This window comes from Crocodylus siamensis, chromosome 1 (assembly GCF_052110815.1).
Source record: "Crocodylus siamensis isolate JL-2025a chromosome 1, ASM5211081v1, whole genome shotgun sequence".
NCBI classification, from domain to species: Eukaryota; Metazoa; Chordata; order Crocodylia; family Crocodylidae; genus Crocodylus; species Crocodylus siamensis.
In genome coordinates this window covers 37,596,371-37,621,636 of record NC_143395.1, presented here as the reverse complement: position 1 = coordinate 37,621,636, position 25,266 = coordinate 37,596,371, and the positions used below count along the sequence as shown (strand labels likewise).

The window sequence follows — 25,266 nt, the reverse complement described above, 5'->3', positions numbered from 1 at the left end:
CCTTAATATACTTAGTACCATAAATACCTTGTAAGTTCTAGAAGTTAGATGACAATTTAAAGGGAAAAAGAGGCGAAGCTAAGCTAAGTTCTACGTGTAGCAAGAGTGGAAAATTAACAGGAAAAAATCCAAACAACTAAAAACCATGTTTCTTAGAATTCTTTGGATTTTAAGGTTTAACTTCTATCAACTATTATTTAAAAATGCTCTTTCATGGTAAAATATGCAAATAAGATTATAGAAGCATTTACCTCCACAGAATGGGTCTCAGTACTGATTATAAAAATTTGTCCACCAGATGCTGCCCATATGGTCTCTTCCATCACAAGTAGGCTTCTGACTGGTAGAACCCCTAGCTTTACTACTTTTTGAGGTTCTGGGTTCCAGTTTCCATCTTTAACAAAGAAGAGAAGCAAGAAGAAACATTACACACAATAAAAAATGTATGTCTGGTTTTAAATATTCATCAAGAATATATGGCTCTGAAGACAATATGGCTCACTCCAATGTGGCAAAGCTATCTATAAAAAATCCTAGCATACAAACACAAAAGTCTAATATATGAATACCAATCTATCCAACTTGCATACATTTTTAGTAAAAAAAGCCATTTCCTCGTAAAAAAAAAAAAAAGCCATTTCCTCGTAGATACAGAATAAAGAGAATAACACTGCAGGTTCTATATACTATATTCTTGATTATACCTATGCACACTGTCCCTTCAAATTACTTATACCTGCATAATACTACCGAAGTCTAATCAGATTGTACAGAAGTTACTCAAGGTATGATTTCTAGATTCAGTTGGCACAAGTTGAACATTAAAGGCTCCTATACACATGCATAATGCCCGCGTATGGAAGCTGACTCATTCCAGCAGACTTCTTCATCATGTGTATCAGCGTCTCCACGCTGAAAAAATGGTGACGGCGCACTTTGAAATAAAACACGTTCAATGAGCCCCGCTGCCATTTTTTCAGTGTGGGGATGCTGATACACACCACATGCCTGTGCTTTTAATTATCGTGGCTTGCTAATTAAAGGAGCTGGTGCCACATCCCACAGCATGTATAAAAATGCATCTAAGATACTAAACCTGCTGCATCTTTCTGCTTGGTAATGATACATATGGGAAAGAAAAAAAATAGTTTGAACTTCAAAGTGAAGGCTGCATTTGCAGAGATAGCAGGTAGAAAAACTATCTAATTGTCAACAGAAAAAAATTGTCTAGATACTTCAAGATGCTTTTAGTATAGATCATCACATAGTCATTTTTATAGAGACACTTTTCACAGGAGACCTCAATGTTAATCTCATCTTCCCTCCAACTAACTCAAGTCCTAAGTCTTAAAGCACTCATTTGGAATAATTTTATAGTACTATAGTCTCTGTGTTAAGAACCCACAGCTGGCCTTTCAAACTAGAAAGCCCCAAAGTTTAAAAATCAGCAATTCGCAACCAGGGTGCTCGGGCACCCTGGGGTGCCATCAGAACCTTTGAAAGGTGCCCCAAGAAGTTCAAGGACATAAACAGATAACAGCATGCTTGGGCTCCAGGTGTGAGAAGACAAGCAGTTAAAAAACACACTCTCCCTGCATAGTTGCGCCTGCCCCCACTGCCTGGCCTTTCTGCAAGGAGGTAAGCACTGTAATAAATAAATTAGGTTTTGAAATGGGGTGCCACTCAGTTCACAAAAGTTATGGAGAGGTGCCTTCACTCTACCAAGGACTGCCTTTAGCCAAAAAAGGTTGACAACTCCTAGTTAGATGTATGAAGTGAAGATGAAGTGAAGTAGTCTATGACTTTTTTTTGTTTAACTAATGTCTGAATCACATCTAAGTACCCATCTAATACAAACTTGATGAAATGGACATTCTAGTTGCATCTTTAACTTTCAGAAGCATACAGTAATTTTAAGAGAAACTAGGTAGTTTCTTCTCATGCCCCATTTTCAGATTTAAAAAGAATTCACCCCTATTAAAAGACAGCTAGTACTGTAATTGGTGTGGACTGGACTTAACAGACCAAAATCAGATTACACCTGAAATAGCAGTAATACCATAAGCATATCTTGCAGGCGCCTGCTACTGCTTACCAGTGCTACAGAACTCTTTGAAGTGCAGATTAAAGATTAAAGAAATCACAGCAATTGTTTTGTCCACGTTTTAGCTTTTAACAGCATGAACTTAGTTTGAATACATGTACGTGTTCCTTTGATAACAAATGTTTAATGACACAGAATTAAGTAATTATTCTAATACATTTTCACATATAATTGGCTTATTCAATGCATACCTTTCAAATAACAATTTACACTCATTCAGTATATCACCCCACAATTCTGCACTATTGTCTGTTGCATCTTAATAACCGTATAAATAAAATTGCTTTTGCTCTTATGTGTAGTTGCCTTGACGGGAAAAAAGTATTAAAAGGTGACCCCCTCACTTTCATATCCACTCTGTATAAATTCCAGTAACAATAACCACTTTACTGAGAGACCCTGATTCATTCAACTTAAGCACCTTTTAAAACAAACTCATGAAAAGTACTCAGTCTGGGCGGCAGTGACTCTGTTTGTTATCCCTTTACATATTGCTTAATACACTGTGTCCAACAGTAACAGCTGAATTTATTATTATGCACATGCTTGTATGCTTTACTGTATAGAGATTCAAAAAATACTGGTACCTCTGATAGCATCAGTTATATAATCTTCCTCGACGTGTGCTTAGAATGAGATTCTAATTTTAAAAGTGCGTTCATATAAATTACATTGTAAGTGCCGTATTCATTGTGTCACAATGGTTTTCATAAATTCAGTATGCAAGTTTCTAATTTCATCCCTGCAAGTTCTCCCAGCAATGTCAAAGTCAGCTTGTGTTCTTTCTGACTTGCACATTGCCATCAGTAATAAAGATGCTTCAGGCCAAGTGCTGAAGCTCTCATTGCAACAAAATTGTCCTTAATTTAAATGCTTAGGTGGAGATTACAGAAGTATAATTGAGGGCACAATTTGAAGGTAACGGGAGTGTATAAAGTGGCCCTTCATTTGGAAGTCATTTTACAATTTATTTAAATTATGTAAATCATATTAGAATCTAATGAACTATCCTAGAGCTATGTTGCATCTTCAGGAGTAAGAGTAGTAAAAATAGTATAGGTTTGCTGTTTCCATTGCCTGAATTTAGCCAGGGAGAAAGAAACTGCCCTTCTTTGAAATACACTTTTCAGAAGTGAATCAGACAAATTCAAATAGATACTAAATAATTCACTGAATGACTCAATACCACTTCTCAGACTTAGGTTCAATGCATTCTCTATTTGAATGCCTGAATTTGGTCAAAAATATAATTGAAATGTATAATTAGTAACCTACAGTCTCCTATTTTAAATCATGATTATTTTTAAAGTTAATCATTTAGACCTTACCTAATGTACACAAGAAAGCAATAAAACTATTTTTGCTTGCTCTCTTTATTGCAGGCATGAAAACACACCAATTTCAATAAAAGCCTGGCTTAGACACTGAATAGTGCAATAAAGGCACTGATAACCTAGAAGTCAGGTGCCTCCTTGATTAACATATCTAGGTGCCTGGCCCCTGGAATATAATCTAGAACTCTCTGGCAAGTACAGTGCATAGGAAGAGCTAAACAACTCAGAAAAGGATCCAGAAGCTGACAAAGTTAATCAAGGAGTCATCTAAAACTAACCAGGAGACAGACAAGACTGACATCCTGCATAGCTTTGTAGCTTGGATACCTAACTCAAGGCTTCAGGGAGACCTTTTCCTATGTGGGATTCACACACTGGAATCCTCTCCAAAGATAAGTGCATGCAGTCTTACTCACTCTTTTTTTTTTTTTGATCTAAAAAGGGGCAGTGATGATGCCACACATCCTTTTTATAGGAGCCTGGTTGCTTGAGCACTCACCCAGGAATCAGGAGAAACCCAGGTTCGATTCTAGCTCATTCTAACAGGGTTCTGTTCTATATCTACATGGAACCACTTTGAAATAAGTTATATGTACTGTTTGTTAACCTGGTTGTTGGTTACTGAGAGCTGTAAGAAAACAAGCAACACATGGAACAATGGCTCAAAAGATAAGAACTACAGCATACACTTAAGGACTCCTAAGTCAAATGAGAGGACTGCTGGCTCCAAGAAATCTAGCTCAACTTTTTTTTTTTTTTTGCAGAGCCTACCAAACAGATTTAAGAAGTTTGGTAAATGCACCAAAATTGGACAGGGTGGGGGAAGAACCCTGCCTGGGTTATAAAAAAATGAACTCTCTAGAGAGCAGATAGTTTGGGGGAAGAAGTTTGGAGGGGCATTTCTTGGGGAGAATAAAGAACCTACTTCAGCTTCTAGCAGGGAATGGTAAGCCCTTAAGTAAACTAGACATGCTTGAAGATGAGCATATAGACTATACTAAAATCCTATTTTCTAAATGCTTTGCTTCTGCTATTCAAGTAAACAATATTTTGATTTTAAGAATGCTCTCTGGTCACAGGGTTCTCCGCTGGTCCATGACTTGAGGTAAAGAAACACAGTGCAAAAATCTACAAGTTTCAGCCTAGCGTGAGCAAATAATTTGATTACGTCTCAAGAGACAAAGGAAAAAGGCCTGAAATGTAATGAATGGGCTGCCCAGAAAATGAACAGCAGTGCAGTGAGCTCTACAAGTGACAGCACTACTTATGCTTAATGTTAGGTATATGATAAAATTAAAGCATGTACCTAACTACCCTGTTTAAACACACATGATCCTGCAGAAAGCTGTGAATTTGATCCAGTTTATGCTCTGTGGATTAACGTCTTTGAAGTCAGTAGGAATATTTGCAGTGTATAAAGGGTCTTCATAAATCTTAGCACAATTGTCATCTTATGTTAGATTCTCCCTCACCATAAAGGTATGGAGCTTCTAGCTCAATAGACCTATTAACACTTGAGCTTTCTTAACATTAGGGTAATACATAAATACTGCAGATACGAGAACCAGCAATAGCTGCAAAATTAGAAACCAAATATAATATCTATATATATATATACACACACACACACACACACATCTATGTATATCTATATATATTTGGTTTCTAATTTTGCAGCTATTGCTGGTACTCGTGTGTGTGTGTGTGTGTGTGTGTGTGTGTGTGTGTGTGTGTGTGTACGTACACACACAGAGCCATCCCTGGGGGGGGGGATGCGAATGAGGGCAACTGCCCCGGGTCCCGCAATTTGGGGGTGCCCACAGAGCCAGGTGGAGTGGCTACTTTGCGCTGCCACTGGCTTCACATTGGGTTGTTTAGCACTGCCTCCCATCACCGCCAGCTTCCTTGCGTCCAGGGGCGGGGCCCCATACAGGCCCATTTGCCCCAGGACCCGCACCCTGCTTGGGTTGTCTCTGTTTGCATGCACACACACACATATATATACACGCACGCACACACACACACACACACACAGAGTTATATCTTACTTTTTTGCTGTATATCAACACTACATCAAACTTCTGATATTTGAATTTATACTATTTAAAAGGCAAAAACCTAATTTTAAGCACTTATTATATCAAGCCTTAATACATTTCTATGTCCTCTATAACCTACATTTTGTTAGCAGGTACTTGGCTTAGTTCATGCCAAGACAATATAGTTCATAACAGACAATATACTGCAATATTCTTATCAGCTTGTCTACATTATGACATTAACAAACATTGCAAGCATATTGTACAGGTCCAAACATTTCAAGTTATTCAGTACTGTAAGTATACTACGAGTGCATGCTTTTGTTATATATTGCATATATTGTCAAATAAGCCATTTTTAGATAATCAGCAATGCTTTTATTCATCTCAAACATAATCAAGTTGTTGGAATCCTTGCAAAAATAAATGTTTTCCATCATCACTTCATAGAACAAAATATTGGGTATTTTATCTTGGTTATGTTATTCCCATATGATACTCTGCAGAAAATTAGTACCATTTAAGAGTTTGTATTTGCTGCTGTTTGTTGCTGTTGCATGAAACAGCCTGATTAAATATAATTTTCCCTAATTAAAATGCCCTTTTATAACTTGTATTAATTTCCCCATGCTGTGTGTTCAATAGAGCTGGAATTAACATGCATCTTTTTATTTGGTGTATTTATTTATTTTTGCTCAGCAGCACTTTTGATGTTGCTAACAATGCTGCCAGCACAGCTCTGGGAATACCGTTTGTTAGTTTATTTGTGCAGTGAAGCACAAGCATCTTACATTCCTTGGTACAGAAATAGTGGTTATTGATTTATTTAATTTTCTGAGGAGAAAGAGGTAGATTTAAAGGGGCGGGGGAAAGGGTTGCAAATAAACTGCACATTTACTATCACTTGGGGATAAGTTGGTGGACTCAATCCTGCCTCTCTATTTTTGGGTATAATGAGTGTCATCATGTAATGCTTTATAAAACCCTATGGTGCATGCGCCCATGGGAGTACCATACCTATTTTCCAGGTGGGCTAGAAATGCCACCTATCAAAAGGATGCAGGCCTAACATAAAATCATAGGGCAAGACCTAGTCCAACAATTCACTCCCACTTTGGGTCAATTCTTGAAAGCCTATTAATGTATATACTTTGCAACATTAATAGTAGTCCTTCTGCAAATACCATCTTAGCCTTACAATTAAGTCACAAAAACCCACAAACAAACAAACAGCGAGGAAGAGGAGCAGAACTCACCCACCTTTTGTTTCAACTGTTTTCAGGGGCTTGAACAGGCTGGAACAGAATTACACTTAGGGGACACAGGTCTACTTTCATGCCTAATGGGTGGAAGAGAATCTGGCCCATAAACTTTATCATTTCTGATCCTTTTAAGTCACCTGCAAAGGTGGCATTGAAAATTTCTGCCTTATTTTAGATTTGCTAATTAAATATTTGTAGTAAGTATCAAGGTATTTCCTCCAGTCAATATAAGAAAATACCAACAAGAGCAGGAGTGTATGGAGATAACTGTATTTATTTTATTTTATTTTTTACAGTGCCTGTGCTGTCAATTCAGGGTTGTTCTTTGGATATAATTTTGTTCAGGGCAGGTTGCACTTCACACACAATGGGCTCTCCTCACTTCCATTTGGGCTAGGGACAGACATTCGAAAAGCCTGATCCTAAACTGATTTAATCTTTGCAGTTAGTCTAACCTGGCAAGGCTAAATCAGTTTTGTAACCAAACAGACACCCCAGAAGTGCAGGCACATGCCTGCAGTGGCTCTGGCTAGAGGCCGGGGGGGCACAAGAGCAGCGATCCCTTTACTTTCACAGTATGGAGCTGAGGGGGACTTAGCCAGTCTCCAGCAGGAGCGCTAATAAGCCCAGCAGGGAATTGATAACAGTGTTTATCACCCTATTAAGAAAACAACAGAGGGACATCACCAGCTACTTGTTGATTTTACCTTTTGACTCAGCAGAGACCATAGCCAGCATGTGGTCTGCTAGCTAATACACAGACACCTCCTCAGCAAGGCAGAGGGGAGGGGGAATTCCTACTTAGCAAGGAGTGGTGAGGGAAGGGGGAACGCAGCCCAGAGTCTCTGGAGCTCCAGCCACAGAGCAGAGGGGAGGAGCCAGTTGCTGTGGAGCAGAGAACCCCGCCGAGCCCAGAGAGCATGCCAAGATGCTGGGGGCATCTGGTTTATCTTAAACCAGGAAGGCATCTGGGACAGATGCTGCATAAACTGGTTTGAGCCAAATCTGTTAAGTCTGATACTACATTCAACCAGGTTTATCTCAAAGCAATTTCAGCCATTCTCAAACAGGTTTATGTGCACTGGATATCTATTCTGTTACAGGCTTAAACAAGTTTCTGATCACTTAAACTGGTTTATGTGTAATGTCTGTCCCTAGCTTTAGAGGTTATTCTACAGTGAGACATTGTTATCTGGAAGCTCTTATAATTCTTTTAATTTAAAACTCTTATAATTCTTATAATGCTAGAAAAAGAACACAAGGCAGAGAGCTCAGGCGATTAAGTAATTTATATTAAATTAGCAATTAAACTGTTTTATATTTAAACCATTATTGGATAGAAACATTGAACCACACCCTGGGACAAGTGCTCTAGCAACCAAACTATGGCAGGTAAGAGGCTATGCTCCCTCCTCTCCCTCCTCCAGTGGTTGCAAAGAAAGGAATAACCTCTCCTTGGTTTTTGATGGAAACAATTTAGAGCCTATTTCCTGGAGAAGGTTCAGGGCTGTGAATCCCTTGTGGGATCCACACTAATGCTGCAACCCCGCATTAACTATCTAAGTGCTAAAGAAGAACAGAGTTTAAAATATACCCAGATTTCAGTGTTATACATTGGCTGATCCTCTGCTCATCATACTGACTGTGGTGGACCATTCTGAGGTGCAGCCATCCCCATGGATTCTACAGGGAGCCAAGGCCCTTAAATAAAAGGCTAAAGATTCCATTCTGAGGGCCAAGGCAGAAGCTAAGCATTGCACTGCTCAGTCCCACAGCAACTAAATCCCTTTGCAGAGTTCACCTTACTCATTATTTAACCAAGCTTTCCTGCTCTCATTGCTGCTGCTCTTCTTGGAACTCCCTACATTGTGTCAGTATTTTTATGGCAATGAAGTGCCTGGAAAGGAATACAATATTCCAGGTACAAATACACCTGCAGTTTATAAAGACCGAGTGCTACCTCCTTTTCCTGAGAGGTTGTGCCTCTGTGAATGAATGACAAATGTGCATTGACTTTTTTCGCTACCATGTCACATAGGAAACACATCTGCTTGGCTGTCCACAATTGTTAGGAAAAAGCATCAGACTTTTTAAAAGAAAAACATGGGCAAAATTACGTTTTCCTTAGCCTAATTCTGAGAAAGCTGAACGATTTGGGGGTGAACTTTTACAAAATAATTCAGCCTGAGATAGCCATACAGCATGGGTCATTTTAGACAAAAGGGTTAACATTTGGCAAAGTTATAAAATAAATGTATAGTCATATGAAGTAAAGTGCTGGACAACTTTAATGTGAGGTAGGTCTCCAAGTCCCAAGCATAACAGCAGTGCTGTGTCTCTGCTTCTCTGTTTCCCAAATAATATCATGGTTGTGATCAGTAACAACTTTTAACGTCTGCAGGATGCAACATTTAAGCTCTTCCGTTGCTTTGTATATCAGTTCTATTGCTATACATTTTTAAAGCCAAGTAAACAAAACAAGAGAAGCCTGAGGCTCCAAACTACTCTGCTTTTATCTCACTTTTGGAACCAATGAGCTATTAAGACGACCATATTTCTTTATTGTTTCACTGGGTTGCAACTATTAAGTGAAAAGATTTTGATAAGCTTGTTTAATTAAATAAAATATAACTTCCCTTACAGAAACATGCAAGAGAGTGAGTTTGGCTGTGAATCTCCAGTACTCCTTGTCACACAAGGGTATGCAACACTTTCAGTTGGCTAAACCTTTCCTTATTCGTTTCCCTTGCTAGAAATATTTTGGAGCAAATAATGCTTCCCTTTCTGCACACAAAGGTAGACCTATATGTAATACAAAAGGTACCTGCAATATCTGTATCATTTGGAGTTTTGTTTGTGCTGTCCCATCTGAAAACACTTAGGAAGGTGAGGACCATTTGTGGACCAGAAATAGAATGGGTCAGAACCTGATAGATCTGCGGCTACACACAGGCATTGTAACTCAGTGATTACATAAATCCATGTCCCATTCTGCCTTAGGAGAGAGAGACAAGAGCTGAAGCTTTGAAGCTTACATGAAAAGTCCCCATCCTTCATACCATAGGACTCCTTGATATACAATCCAACCATTTAGACTGCATACTGGGATTAATACTTGCCCTTCCACAAATGTCTTGCTATATAGGAAGGTGCTTCTATTAAAAAAAAAAGAGCATATTCTAGTTTACTTTTCCATAGCACCTCGCCTTCTTCTTTCAACATAGTTTCATAGTTAGTACGGTCGGAAGGGACCTGAGCAGATCATCAAGTCCAACCCCCTGCCATGGCAAGAAAGAGTACTGGGGTCAAACGACCCCAACAAGGTGATTGTCAAGCTTTGTCTTAAAGACCCCCAGGGTAGGAGCCAGTACCACTTCACATGGAAGTTGGTTCCAGATCATAGCCACCCTGACAGTGAAGTAGCGCCTCCTGATATCCAATCTGAATTTACCCTCTGCTGGCTTGTGACCATTAGTTCTAGTGACTCCTGGTAGTGCTCAGGGGAACAGGGACTCTCCCAATGCCTGCTGGTCCCCTCTGACTGGTTTGTAACAGGCCACTAGATCTCCCCTCAGCCTTCTCTTGTGGAGGCTGAACAGGTTCAGGTCCCGTAGACTCTCCTCATAGGGCCTGCCCTGCTGCCCCCTGATCATGCGAGTGGCCCTCCCCTGGACCCTCTCCATGTTGTCCACATCCCTCTTGAAGTGTGGTGCCCAGAACTAGATGCAGTACTCCAGCTGTGGCCTGACCAGTGTCACATAGAGGGGGAGGATCACCTCTTTGGACCTGCTCGAGATGCATCTGTGGATGCATGACAAGGTGCAGTTGGCCTTCCTGACTGCATCCCCACACTGCTGGCCCATGTTCATCTTGGCATCAATGATGACTCCAAGATCCTTTTCTGCCTCTGTACTGACGAGAAGGGAGTTCCCCAGCCTGTAGGTATGCTGCTGGTTCTTCCTCCCTGGGTGCATCACCTTGAACTTGTCTGTGTTGAATCCCATCCTAGTCTCATCCTCCCACCCCTGTAACCTGTCTAGGTCCAATTGGAGCCTATTCCTCCCTTCTAGCATGCCCACATCACCCCACATCTTAGTGCCATCAGCAAATTTGAACAGGGTGCTTTTTACCCCCTCATCCAAGCCGCTGATGAGGACCGAGCCCTGCAGAACCCCACTGCCCACATCCCTCCAGGTCAAAAATGACCCATCGAGCACCAGTCTCTGGGTGCGGCCCTCCACCCAGTTGGTGACCCATTTGACTGTGTAGGTGTAGACACCACAGTCCCCCAGTTTCTTAATGAGAACGGGGTGAGAGACAGTGTCGAAGGACTTCTGAAAGTCTAGGAAGACTATGTCCACTGCTACTCCTGCATCTAAGGATTTGGCAACCTGGTCATAGAAGGCCACCAAGTTGGTCTGACAGGACCTGCCTCTAATGAACCCGTGTTGGTTGCCCCTAAGCATAATCTCCCCTGCTGGCCCCTCATGGACATGTGCCAGAATAATTCTCTCAAAAAGCTTACCAAGGATCAAGGTAAAACTAACTGGCCTACAGTTTCCCAGGTCCTCCTCCCTCCCTTTTTTGAAGATGGGAACCAAGTTGACCCTCTTCCAGTCCTCTGGCACCACACCAGAGCACCGTGAGTGTTTGTAAAGCTGTGCCAGGGGTCCTGCAATGACCTCAGCTAATTCCGTCAGCACTCTAGGGCGGAGATCGTTCAGACCAGCTGATTTCAATACATCCAGTCCCTCCAGAAGTTCCCAAACTACATCCTCACTGACCCATGGCCTAGGTGCGGCTCCCCTGGGGCCTGAGGGGGGCCCAGTGGGGAGGCTGATCCAGTCCCTGCTTAGGAAAATTGAGGCAAAGAAGTCATTAAATAGGTCAGCCTTGTCATCTGGTGCGATGACCAAATTTCCTAGCGTGTCTTGCAGGGGCCCCATAGTACCCGGTACCTTCTTTTTGCCCCTCTATGTATTTAAAAAAGGACTTCTTGTGGTCCTTGATCCGGGAAGCTAGTCCCAGTTCCATCTCTGCCTTGACCTTCCTGACCGCTCCCCTGCATCCCAGAGCGACCACAGTATAGTCCTCCCTGGTGATGACCTCTCCCTTCCATTCGGTGTATCCCTCGTTTTTATGTAGGAGACATTCTCAGATGCTTCTGGAGAGCCATGAGAACCTTTGCGCCCTCCTGCTCCCTTTGATCCATGTCAGGATTACCTCCCTTTGGGCTTGGAGGGTTGTCTCTTTAAGGAGCAACCACTCTTCTTGGACACCTGGCTTCCCTCCCCTGGTGGGGCTGTGCACCTCTGGGTTAGATGAAGGTCCTGCATTTGGACTGGAAACCTACGTGAGCGGTCAGACCTGGCAGACTGCTCTTCCCAGCAGATGCCTGGAAAGTTCAGGTCGCCCATGATGACCACGTCCTTTGACCTAACTACCTCCGTGAGCTAACTTAAGAATTCCTGGTCTAGCTCTTCCCCTTGGTTGCATGGTCTGCAGTAAACCATTAAGTCTCTTTCCCCTTGACTTCCTTGTATTCTAACCCAGAGCACTTCAATGTGCTCCTCCTCTGGGCAGAACTGCAAACACAATGAGGACATGCATATAACTGAAAAATGATATACTGAATAGATCTAAAAGTGATATTTTTATTCTTAGCTGATAAACTATGTGGAACACTACATTCTCTGTCCCTCTTGTACCACAGTCAGAAACATTTGCCTAATAAAATAGGTCAGTGCTTCATAAAAACACCCCTTTAGGGTTGACTATGCCTGAATAAGCACAGTATGTCTTGCACAATTATAAGGAAAATTAATGATAACATGGAAACAAATTACTGGTACAATTTTTATTCCATACATTTCATAGATTTCGTAAACATTAGGGTTGGAAGGGACCTCAGAAGATCATCGAGTCCAGCCCCCCACCCAAAGGGCAGGAAGTCAGCTGGGGTTATAGGATCCCAGCAAGATAAGCATCCAATTTGCTCTTGAAGGTGTTCAATGTAGGTGTTTGAACAACCTCCGATAGCAGGCTATTTCAGACTCTGGGGGCTCGGACAGTAAAGAAATTCTTCCTCATGTCCAGCCTGAAATGGTCGTGTAGTAGTTTATGACCATTCAACCTCATCATCCCTTGGGGCGCTCTGGTGAACAAACGTTCCTCCAGGTACTGGTGGTCACCCCTGATAAACTTACAGATGGCCATCAGGTCACCCCTGAGCCTGTGCTTTTCCAAGCTAAAGAGTCCCATGGTTCTCAGCCGGTGGTCATAAGGAGTGTTTTCCTCACCTCCGATCATGCGCGTGGCTCTTCTCTGGACTCTCTCAAGTTTCTCTACATCCTTTTTGAATTGTGGAGACCAAAACTGGATGCAGTACTCCGACTGTGGCCTCACCAAAGCCAAGAACAAGGGCAGAACCATGTCCCAGGATTTGCTTGAGAAGTATCTATGGATGCAAGCCAGCGTTTTGGTCGCTTTACTGGCCGCAGCATCAGATTGCAGGCTCACGTGCATCTTGTGGTCAATGACAATCCCCAAGTCTCTTTCTTCCGTAGTGCTAGCCAGCATAGCACTGCGAAGCCTATAAGGATGGTTCAGGTTTTCTTCCCTAGGTGGAGAACCTTGCATTTTTCGGTGTTAAACACCATCAGGTTCTCGTCCGCCCATTTGCTGAGCCTGCCCAGGTCAGCCTGGATCACCCGCCTATCTTTTGGTGTGGATGCTTTGCCCCAGAATTTGGTGTCATCAGTGAACTTGGCCAGTCCACTTCTGACTCCAATGTCCACATCATTATTGAAGATGTTGAACAATATGGGTCCAAGGACAGAGCCTTGGGGGACCCCACTAGTCACAGGACACCATGATGCATGGCTTCCATCAATTACTACCTTCTGGGTCTGACCATGGAGCCAATTTCCCAGTCAGCGGGTTGTGGTGGACCCAAGGCCACAATTGGCCAGTTTCGTCAAGAGGTGATCATGGGATACCAGATCGAAGGCTTTTTTGAAGTCAAGATATATGACATCAATCTCTTCTCCCTTGTCCAGGTGATAGGTCACCTGGTCAAGAAGGAAATAAGATTGGTCAAGCAAGATCTACCTGCAACAAACCCATGCTGGCTATCCCTTAGGATGTTGGCATCAGCCAGTCCATTAAGGAAGGCCTCTATAATACTCTAAGATCTTCCCTGGGATAGAAGTCAGGCAGATGGGCCTATAGTTAGCTGGATCCACTTTCCTCCCTTTCTTGAAGATAGGCACCACACTGGCCTTCTTCCAGTCTATAGGCACTACACCAGAGCACCAGGAGTTTTCAAAGATCTGTGCCAGAGGCTGGACTATGATGCTCGCCAGCTCCTTGAGTTCCCTGGGGTGTAGGTTGTCAGGGCTGGCTCACTTGAAGGTATCCAGCTTCTCAAGATGTTCCTTCACGAGGTCAGCATTAATGAAGGGCAGGGGATCTTCCTCACCTGGACCTCCCTGTCCCGTAACGGGCATGGGCGTCCCATGGGACTGATGAAAGACCAATGCAAAGTACCCATTTAATAGGTTAGCTATTTCTTGAGTGTCAGCTGCTTCATCTGGTTTAGCAGGGGTCCAATGTTGCTCTTGCTTTTTCTTTGGCTCTTCACATATCTGAAAAAGGACTTTTTATTGTCCTTGATGCTCAAAGCTAGTTGGAGCTTAGTTGCAGCCTTGGCTTTCCTGGTTTTCTCCCCGCAGAACTGAACCAGCGCAGAATAATCCTCTTTGGAGGCGAATCCCGTTCTCCATCCTTTGTAGGCTGTTCTTTTTAGCTTCAGGAGGTCTGCTATGGCCCTGGAGAGCCAGGAGGGCTGCTGTGCCCTCTTGCTGCCTTTCCTCCAACCTGGAATAGACTTAGCTTGTGCACTGAGGATCGCTCCCTTGAGGAGCAACCACTCTTCTTGAATTCCCCTCTCCCTAGGGTCGTGGTCCCTTAGGCCTTCACTGACAAGCCTCCTGAGCTTGTCAAAGTCAGCTTTCCTGAAGTCAAGGACTTCCCTGTTGCCAACTGACTTGCCAGCTTTATGGTGGATGGTGAAGGTGATCAGCTCGTGGTTGCTGTCACCCAGCTTCTCATCAATCACTAGGTCGCTGATTAGGTCATCCCCAGTACCAGGCCAAATAGCGCTTTACCTCTTGTTGGCCCATAGACTTCTTGAGTAAGGCAGAGGTCATCCACGCATGAGGGGAAGCTTGGTGACCACTTGGATTTTGCTGAGTGATCCTCCCATGAGATGTCCGGGTAATTGAAGTCACCCATGACAACCACGGTCCTGGAGCATGTGGCCTCAGCTAGTCCCTGGGCAAACTCCTGGTCAAGCTCAGGACTTTGGGTGGGAGGTCTGTAGTAGACTCCCACCGTTGTCCCCCCTGTGCCGTGTTCCACATGGATTTTAACCCAGAGGGTCTCCAGTCGTCCACCCTGGTTGCCAATATCAGCTTGCAGGGATGCGTAGCTTTCCTTAACATAGAGAGCTATACCCCCGCCCCTTTTATCTACACAATCCCTCCTGTACAGGGTATAGCCTTCTATACCCGTGGTCCAGTCATGGGTAGAGTCCCACCAGGTCTCCGTTATCTCTATGACATCATAATTATTTGCATTAAGCAGGAGGACAAGCTCCTCCTGCTTACTCCCCAAGCTCCAGACATTTGTGTACAGGCAGGCAAGTGTCCCCTTGGGGGCTCTTGCCTTGCCCACAGATAGTACCAGGGCTGGGGCAGGGGTGGGCTCCCTTAAGTGCCTTGGTCTGCTGGCTTTGCAAGGGCTACTCAGTAGGCCAGCAGTGGTAGTAGTCCCCCCGTCCCCCAGCAGGCATAGTTTGAAGCCCAGTGGAGCAGGTCAGCCAGTCTGGCTGAGATGAGCCTCCCAGGGGAGAGAGGTGGAAGCCATCTCTTTCCAGCAGCTTGCTGCCTCTTGCCAAAAAGCAGGCTGTGGTCATGGAAGCCGAAGCCTTCCTTATGACACCAGCACTTCAGTCTTTGGTTCACTACGTGGATCCTCCTCTCCTTCCTCAGCCTATACCCCGAGAGTGGGAGGATCAAAGAGAACACCACCTGTGCCCCCAGACCTTTTAGCCCCACTCCCAAATCCCTGTAGCGCCTCATGACCTGGCTGGGAGTACTCTGAGCCATGTCATTGGTGCCCACATGAATAAAGAGCATGGGATAGCACTCTGTGGGCTGGAGGAGCTTAGGGATCCTCTTCACAATGTCCCAGATGCAGGCCCCTGGGAAGCAGCAGACTTCCTGGGCTAAGGGGTCAGGATGACAGATTACCCCCTCAGTCCCCCTCAGGATGGAGTCTTGCACAACGAACACCTTACATTTTGTCTTGTGGAGAGCAGGGGAGGTAGCTGCAGTTAAGCCTGCATTGCCTGCAGGAGCTGGCAACTCAGCAGGCTCTGCTGGAGCAGCAAGAGGTGCGTACCTGTTGCTAAGCTCCGGTGGGGCAGGGGCCTTGGTGCGGTGGGCTTTAGGGCCCTTGACCACCTTAGTCTATGCCCCTGACTGGACAGAGTGGGAGGTCCTGGAGTCCTCCTTTGTCCTGGAGGGAGACCGTGGTCTACCCTCTGGCTCCTGGCAGTAGGAGTCTATCTCCTGCTCACAGTCCCTGATGGCACGCAGTCTCCGGACTGTGGCCCGGAGCTCCTCCAGCTGGTGCATCAGAGACCCCAAAAGGGAGCAGACCCCATAAGGGGAGATGGCCATGCTTCCAGGCCCCAGAGCCTGAAAAAGGGACAGGCAGCCCTCACAGCTGACAGCCAGAGGCTCTGTCTGCGTGGAGCCTGGAACCATGGGCTCCGTCTGGGTAGCTGTCTCTGAGGTGCCGGGGGGGGGGGAGGGGGGGGGGCGCAGAGCCCGAGGGGACCCTTGGGGTGCAGTGCGTGCCCATCTATGTCATGCCTCTGGTAGGCTGGCTACGGCTGGAACTGTCTACCCTAGGGGGCTTGCAGGCAGGGCCTCAGCACCTCCTGCCCACCCTCCTGCGCAAACTCCGCACTAACTCACGTACCGGCAGACAAGCGCGCCTGTTTGTGCAGCCTGTTCGCGTGGCTCCCTGGGGGGCTGGGCGAAGTAGGGGCCTGGGTGGGGCGAGACCCGGCCCGGCTCCACTCAGCCGCCTCCTCCCACTCACTAAGGGCCCTGCTAGCCTCCAGCTGTGCTGGGGGTCAGCAGGGGGCTCCGCAGCTGCTGGGGGGCTTCAGGGGAGCTGAGGCACAGCCAGCTTTCACCCGTGCATGTCTCGCCACTCCAGAGCCTATTAGATTTGGTGAGCTGAAATAACAGACGTGAGGCAAATTGTAGGGGAAGGCACTACAAAATGAGGCAGAAAAGGCTTCGTATAGGTTTGCTATGACAAAGGTTCAGCAGCCTTGAAGAAGGATAGGACAAACCTGGTGGATCTATGTAGATCCACTGCCCATTATTTGTGTTTGAAGGAAGGAGTCAAAGTAGCAGGGCTAGAAGGGACCTCCAGAGTTCACCTAGTCCAACTCCCTCCTTGAAGTAGGATCATTCCTATCCAAACCACCCCATACAAATCATAATCTAAACTCTATATAAAACTACTAGCCAATTGCCCATCAAGAATGACAAGGAGGGGGGGAAACACAAGTGGAGATGGAGCACCGCCACCCACTACTCTGCGCCACCTCCCAGGAGTGGGGAGGGGGAAAGCTTGCCCTGCCATCCCCCTCTGCCAGTACCCCATGTTGCCACCATCTCCAGTACCGCTACCACTGCTCCCTGCTTCTCAAAGGCAGCAATGCCACCATGATGGCAGGGATGAAGCGGGGGGGAAGGGAGCAAGGCCAGTGCTGCCTTATCCCCCCCGCTCCGTCTCCTCTGTCCCTGCCTTCATGGCAGCGCTTCACACTTTGCTTGGTTGTCTCACTCACCAGAGTGCTCCAAGAGCATTACAGACAGATGGACTAAGCCCTTTATTATATAAGAATCATAAACTCCTACCCAATGTAGAGCTAACACCCTAACCTGCCACAGGTAAAGTAGGGGAATCAAGGCAAACAATGTCCTGCTTCTTTAAAATGTTGCCAATATACGCTCAAGAGGTCCTGGGTAGAAGGCCAGGTGTCCCCACTATAGTGGAAGGCAAAAACTACCACAGTCCATACCAATCTGACAATGGGGTTAAATTCCTTCCTGACCCAAATACGGTGATCAGTTTGACCCTGAGCAGAAACCTCTGGCTTTGTTCCCAGCAGAAGCACTGGCACACCCCACCCAAAGTCCCTAGCCTTGGCTGTAGCCAACACCTAATGCCTTTGAAGAAGGCTTAAAAACAATAGAAAAGGGGGAGGAGGGCGCTACTTTGCTGGAACATCAAGCTATTGGTCCCCATCCTCCTCTGACTATAATGAGGTAGAAATAAAAATAACCTGACTACAGTGAGATAGAAATTGCTGCTGGGAGAGGATCCTCCAGGAAAATGAACATCTGTACATTTTCCCACAGCTTAATTCCTCCTGGGGACTAGGAGTAGAGCCACAGGAAAGGCTTCTATGCCTACTGGACACAGGGGTCACTCTGGTCTGGAAAAAGCACTAGGGGTAGCTGCTTCCATAGGCCAGGAGGAGAGAGGAGAAGCAGCTGCCAGGTATACCCCCATTTTGGAGTCCCGTTTATGAGAAGCAGGCAAGAGGCTTTGCCCCCTCTGCTCAGCTCCCTGCCACCAGGAGCCAAGCAGGGAGAGCAGTGTTGCTGCCTGCTGCTCTCTATGTAGTCCCCAGAGTAAAGAGTAAGCAGGGGCCTTTGCCTCAGTGCTCCCTCTCTCCCCAGACGAGTGGAGAGAGTCTCTTGAGTGAGAAGCAGGCAGCGAGTTGTCACACTGCTCCCTCCAGTCCTCCCCAGACTGGGAGCAGAGTACAGTAGCTGCTTCCCACCCACCTTCCAGACCAGGATCTCCAGTCCGGGTAATAGGTTGGGGGATTTGCCCTTGTTGCTCTGCTCCCTTCCCAACCAGTCCAGGACAATAAGGGAACAAGCAAGACTCCTCTCCCCTTTCCCAAGCTGGCCAGTACCTAGTTTGGGGAAGAGGTAACAGCAGTGACTGGTCCTATCCCCTCCTCTCTGAAGGAGGGCCACAGCTCCTCATCTGTTCCACAAACCGGACACTCCCTCATTTGGGGAAGGGGCTTTTGCCTCGCTGCTCTCTTCCTCTCCCAGACCAATCAGAAATTTGCACTGATAAAAACAAACACTTGTTTGTGGTCTTCATTACATCTAGGATTGGGAATATTCTTAAAGGGAACTGGTGTCCAATTCATCTCTTCTATGGAGGAGAGCTCAGAGAGGTTCTAGAAAGGCCTATCAGGCTGAACATGGCAGTTGCTAGGAAGTGAGCATCCTTCCCACCTTTCCTTTTGGTTCCCTGCTGACCCAATCAAACTACACCATGAAACTCCCTCAAATAAGGGCAATGAGAAAATAAAACCTTTCTGTGACATACACAAGACATGCCTAAAAACTATCCATCTACCTGTGCAATGGCTGTGCAGTCATGATTTCAATCTGAATTTACTGAAAAACCTAGCAAAAATAAGATATTCTCCTTCTTAGAAACAAATATTGGGAATGAGGTTGAGATTAGCATCTGCAGCATGTTAACTACAGTACACTGAGTTTTACCTAATATTTGTTTTTCTACTAAAATCTTATTTGGGATGGGGGTCGGTCAGTCAGTCATATGTTTTTATAGCACCAAGTACAATATACATCATCTCTTGGAAAGAATAAAAGTCATAAAGTTATGTTTTCATAGTAATTCTTATTCAGATGTTCGCCAGGAAAGGAAAAAATGTACCAATGGAAATCAGCTGTTGCCAAAATATACTGACATTGGAGTTCCTCAGGATGTCATCAAATCACATCATCACGTACCTTCTGCTTTTGTGTAGATTGTGATGTTCCCATTAACCAAACCAGCAAACAAGTACTGGGACATGTACGCTAGGCTCATGACTGTTGATTTTTCAGGTGTGAAAAAGTGTTGAAGTCGAAATTTCTTTGAGCCTTGATGACTTTTGTAGACAGAAATGCTACGAAAGGGAAACAAAATCAGGAGGAAATATTTAAAATCAGTAAGACTATGTTTTACTTGGGTCTTATTAAAAACTTAACATGTGACTTGGTTATAATAAAGTATTGTGGATATTTAATTATATTTAAATATAATATCGTCTAGCTGTTCATCTAGACATTTTCATTATTACTGAATACCATCAGTTTGTTTCTTGGATTATGAAGATCTAATCTAATTGGGAGAAATTATCTATCAAAATACTGTCCTCTATGAATACCATAGTAATCCCACATAAAGGCCTAATTAAAAGTCTATTTAAGACTTTTCAGTTACTTCAAAGAGCTTTGGATCAGGCACTGGGGGGCTGGGGAGGAAAAGAAATGGTTCATTACCAAACCTCAATTTATTTTTAAATACTCTGTCATGATGCCTTGATTCTATACAATGGATATGTGTAGCACGTTGGGATCCCAGAGGTGGCGACGGCTCACCCCTTGGTGGCTCCTTGACCATGCCCCGCTCTGCCCCTAGGGTGCCTTCCCTTCTTGCCCACCATGCCTTAATGGAAATATAATAATATAACAGGAAGGATGCCGCAAGCCTTCATGTGGCCCCAGTCCAACTGGACCCACACTGGAGTTCCTCAGCACCTTTTGGGCACTGGGCCCCTGTCTGGTTATGCCTCTTTTGGGTCCCAGGACCCAATGCGGTTCTGTGGCCTTACACTATGCCCACTCCAGGCTCAACCACTGGTTGTACCCTGAGCCTGCCTCTGGCAGGGCTCAAGGTGATCATGTGCCCCTTGGACACAAATGGGACCTCCAAATACCACCTGTACAGGCCCAACCCAAACTGCCGGTATAAAACTAACTCAAACCCTAAGCCCCCAGGCTATAACAAACACCAAAAGGGGAGCCTATGCCCCTTTAAGAGGGAAAACCTTCCCTTAACCCTTTGTGCTGGCATACCTCCCAGCCTGGTCTCCTTGTGAGCTCCCTGAGTCTCACTGTTTCTGCAGGCAGCAAAGCAGTCAGTCTAGTGTCCCTGGGTAGCTCTCCTGGGCAGAAGCTCCTAACCCTGTGGCTGGCAGGGCTAGACCCCTGACCAGCGCAGGCTCTGGGCTTATACAGCTCCAGTCTGAGCCCACTTCCAATCAGGTAAGCCTCTCATTAGCTCCCTGCTCCACCTGCAAGGAGCCTTGCAGGCTGCTAACTCCCTCAAAGGAGCAGGCACACCCCAGTGCCCTGCTACAGTACACTAGAACTAAGTAGGAAAGTCTGGTACAAACAGCAGTTCACATATGCATGTCACTAGTATGTGATTATGCTTTATAGATAGGAATTAAAACACAACATTATTTTTTATAGAAAGGTTTGTCCCTCATTTATATTAATAGGAAGATGACACAAAAATCACACTGCTGTATTTTCAAGGGATATACCTTTGCTCCCTAGCTTATTGTACCTTGTTCTATTTTCCAGTAGAGTACCATAATGGCAGGATACATTTCATATACCATAAACGAATACATGTTAATGATATATACTACCATGGAACATTGTTGCTGAATCCCCGTAATCACTGCCATTAGTTTTAGTTTTTTTCTCTCTTTCAAATTTGCCTGAAAACTAGAATGATGCTATGATGTAGTACATTATTCTAAAAATTTTATATCTCCGTTTTGCAAGCACCATATTATTTCATTCAGAATTAATCATTTTTCTTCAAACATGGGTCTTATTTTAATTTTATACTATGTTTATTAAAACTTGAAAACTGTGTGGAGGGTATTTTTGTTATATCTACCTTGCTGCTGAGCTATTGACTTTTGAGTTACTCCTGGGTCTGTTTACTCAGAGGTGCATTAAAACAGTTTTAAATATAACCATAGCACTAGACGGGTACAGTGTGCATACATGATATCTAACATATTAAAAGTGAATATTACCTTCCTTCTTCCATACCCAGGCAAATAGTAGGCACACTGGAAGCCTTTCTAGCCCCATTTTCTGACTCAGGAACCACATTTAACTCTTTTGGTTTCTCTTCCTCTGGAATGTAGACCATGCAGAGGATGCGCGATTCAACATTAAAGCACTCTATAACTTTTGGGCTGGAGTTTTGAAATGAGACAATTGCAATTTGTCCCATTTGATTAGTACAACTGCCAATCTGAATTAGAGAGAGATGAGAAAAGGAAAAGATTAATATTCTTCAGCAGCAAGATTAGAGTTAACAATAATGAACACACAGAAAACTAATTAAAGATAACATCTCAAAAGCTAACAACTTAAATGAGCTTTCATATGTATATTCAGGACATGAATTGTTACCAGAAAATAATTCTGAATACCAAACATAACATCTTCAAACATCATAAAAGAACAATTCCTCAATATAATTTCTATAAATAGTTATGAGCTTCCTTTTTCTAGAGGAGGCCCATTTGACATGTATAACTCTGGGCACATGTACTATAATATAAATATAAAGCAGTCCGTAATTAGTGTTATATCAACACGATAAGTATTAGAAATCTGAGAGATCCTTATGATGAATGGCAGCACTGAGAGTTAAAGTCCAAAGATTTTGTATAATAACAGGACTAAAAATAAGTGGTAAATGCCCAAAAAAGAGGAAGTGTAAATTTCTTGGCATCACTTGGTATTGAACCTTAATCTTCTCACTAGTCTAAGGCTAAACAGTGACATTCTTGTTCCTCCTATCAGTATAGACAGTATTAGCAATAGCATGAACTCAAGAGGGGTAAGCAGGGTACCAGCCACAGCAGCTCCTTGCTCCTGTTGTCTTAGTCACTTTTCCCCACTCCCAGTGAACTCTTCAGCACTCAAGAGTGGCTATAAACAGATGTTACCAAATAAAGTGGATCAGCTCTGCCAGGATGCGTCTGCCAGCACAGCTGATCTGCTTCACTGAGCAAAACAGATGTCACCTGTTGTCCTGCAGTATCAGGCCCCTGGTGCTCCCAAGCTTCAGGGCCCAATCCTTTGGATACCACTTGGGGTGTCCTTCTGCAAGCAGGGAAACCAGTGCTCCCACATTTGCAAAGGAATGACTTGAGTTAGATTCCCTGGGCACACTTCAGCAAGTAAAGAAACTGAGGCAGGTGCCCTGCATGCTTTAGGGACCCAAGAGCTCTTTAGACTGCCCACACTCTCCCTCTTCAAAACAAACAGGTGTCCACTGCCAATTAGCAAGAGAAATTTATAATACCTTTTATCATGGCCCTAATTTGGTCATTTGTGGTGTGTAAAAAGGGCATGGATGTCTGTTGGCAGCCAGTCTCTCTGACCAGGGAGCCAAAATTGCTTGCTATGTCTGTGTTATAAGGAGATAAGAAAAATGGAAATATTCCACCTTTGGAAGAAAGAAACAAATATGTTCATAAGAACACTTTATAAGAAGCAGAAAGAGATCAAGAAAAAGAATGTACATTACAGTGAAGTATATAGAGTTTATTGGCATAACTTTGTGGTGCTTCTATTCATAAGTAGCAAAGCTAGGAGTGAATTTTACAAGTCACCTAAAAAATATTACATGAAAAAAGCATTCCCATCTTCTGCTTCAATGACTGCCAATTTCTAAAATCCTAATATTATGGTGAAAAGATAAGATATTGAAAATAATTGTTAGAGGGTATAAAAAGGTATTCACTACAACTTCTCATTTCCTGAAATGCCTGCGTTGTTGGTTCATAATATTAAGCCAGCATAGTTTTACATATATATGATATAAATACATTTCCCAATGGAATAATTTACAACTCTCCAAAACATTTCTAAAAAATGGAAAAGATGATGCAGTAGGGTGATCTCATGTGTTTCCTGGCACTCACAGAGATCAACCATGTGATTTGTTTGTAGCAATATAGAGTACTTTAAAATATATACCATAACTTGCTATCAAATAATTTATTTGTGTATTTGCACGTGTGGACTCAAGTCCCCCTCTGCATGTTACAGGTATCACACAATTAACTGGTTAATTGTGCAATTCCCTAGAGATCAGCTACATGTGAACAGTACCCATCATACCACAAAAAGATCCAACCAGCTATAAAGCTAGACCTCAAAAAAGTGGACTAACTATAGCTGGTTGCTATCGAGCTTTAATATGCATGTGTTGCACGGTCTCCCCTGCAGCTGGGAACTCTGCCAGCTGATAAGGTTCCCAGCCACAGGTGTACACCCCGTCTGGCTAGGGCTAAGAGTGCTACACCTGAAGGGATTTTCAACCTGAGAAGCTGCTGACCCTGGGTCTAAGCAGCACCCCTCAACTGTGGATGCCACCACAGGGTGTGGCTGCAATCTCCCAGCCCCAGGCATGCATGAAGCCCCAGGACTGGGGATCATGGATACCATGATGTCCCAGCCATGGGGGTTCATGAAGACCTCACACCTGGGAGCCCCTGAGCTGAGGGGGACCAGTCATGTGAGCTTGCTTCCTACTGGTGCATGGGGAGCATGGGACATGTGACATGGTAGAAAGCATGATTGCATGAATCATGCATTAGATACCATCTCACTTTTACCTGCATGCATAGAAGGGTCCTCTGAGTAATGAAATAATGTGCTCAAAACTACTGGTTATCTTTCATAAAATGTAGCCATTCAGAATGAGCATGTATATCAGATCTGTGCACTGTGGACACTTAAGAGAAAATTAATAAGGAAGTATGAGACAAACATACAGGTGCTTGAAAATTAAACTTACCCAAAGAAATCCATGTTCCATGGAACATGAATCTGGCTCAGTTTCACTAGAGACATAAGGTTCAGGATTATATGCAGCACATTCAATCTTGGAATAAAGAATGAAAAACTGTTAGCACATAAAGCAGATTTTGTACTTCTTCCTGATTTAAGTTTCAGTTAACTGAAGTATTTAAGCCTATTCTCAAGTCCATCCTGATATAGCAAAACACGTATCCTAAAAGACATTCTAAACAGTTTGCTGATTTGGTGCCTTGATGAGGAGTTCTGGATTTTCCCACAGTGCAGCTGAAGCCCCAAGCCAGTGAGAAACCTCTGGTTTCTCCCTTTCTGGGGTTGCTTGGGACACCCAATTCCACTGGAGTTCCTGCTGTTCCCTGCAGGCCTCAGGAGTCGAAATCTGGATCCTTTCAGAGCAATAACGTATGGAGCTACTCCAAAAGGATTTATTGATATTTTTCTCAGAGATGAAGTATTACTATATCAAACCAACATCTGTTGTCATCCTCTACTCCTGTAACAGATCATCCATGTCAAGTGAGCAATCAGGAAAATGAAGAATTCCCCCTGGCAGTCTCAGTGAATGACTCGCTGTTGGTTATTGAAACTATTCTAGTAATGATGATTTACAGTAGCTGACAGCCACACGAGGGAGAAACAAGGCAGCCTACACCTTAGACATCTCTTGGAATACGTGTTGCATTTCTGTGTCTTTAC

General features: G+C 44.1%; 1 protein-coding gene across 6 annotated transcripts in view; it reads right to left on the bottom strand.

The window, feature by feature from the left end:
• Positions 1-25,266, bottom strand: part of ARHGEF10 (Rho guanine nucleotide exchange factor 10) — a 197,132-nt gene that overhangs the window by 31,993 nt on the left and 139,873 nt on the right. For all 6 annotated transcript variants that reach the window (XM_090033304.1, XM_090033312.1, XM_090033322.1 and 3 more), the window contains 4 exons: positions 24,551-24,637; positions 21,765-21,988; positions 19,675-19,832; positions 252-394 (listed from right to left, as the gene is read on the bottom strand). In XM_090033304.1, coding sequence (XP_089889430.1) covers positions 252-394; positions 19,675-19,832; positions 21,765-21,988; positions 24,551-24,637 — 612 coding nt within the window. The remainder of the gene's footprint in view (positions 1-251; positions 395-19,674; positions 19,833-21,764; positions 21,989-24,550; positions 24,638-25,266) is intronic.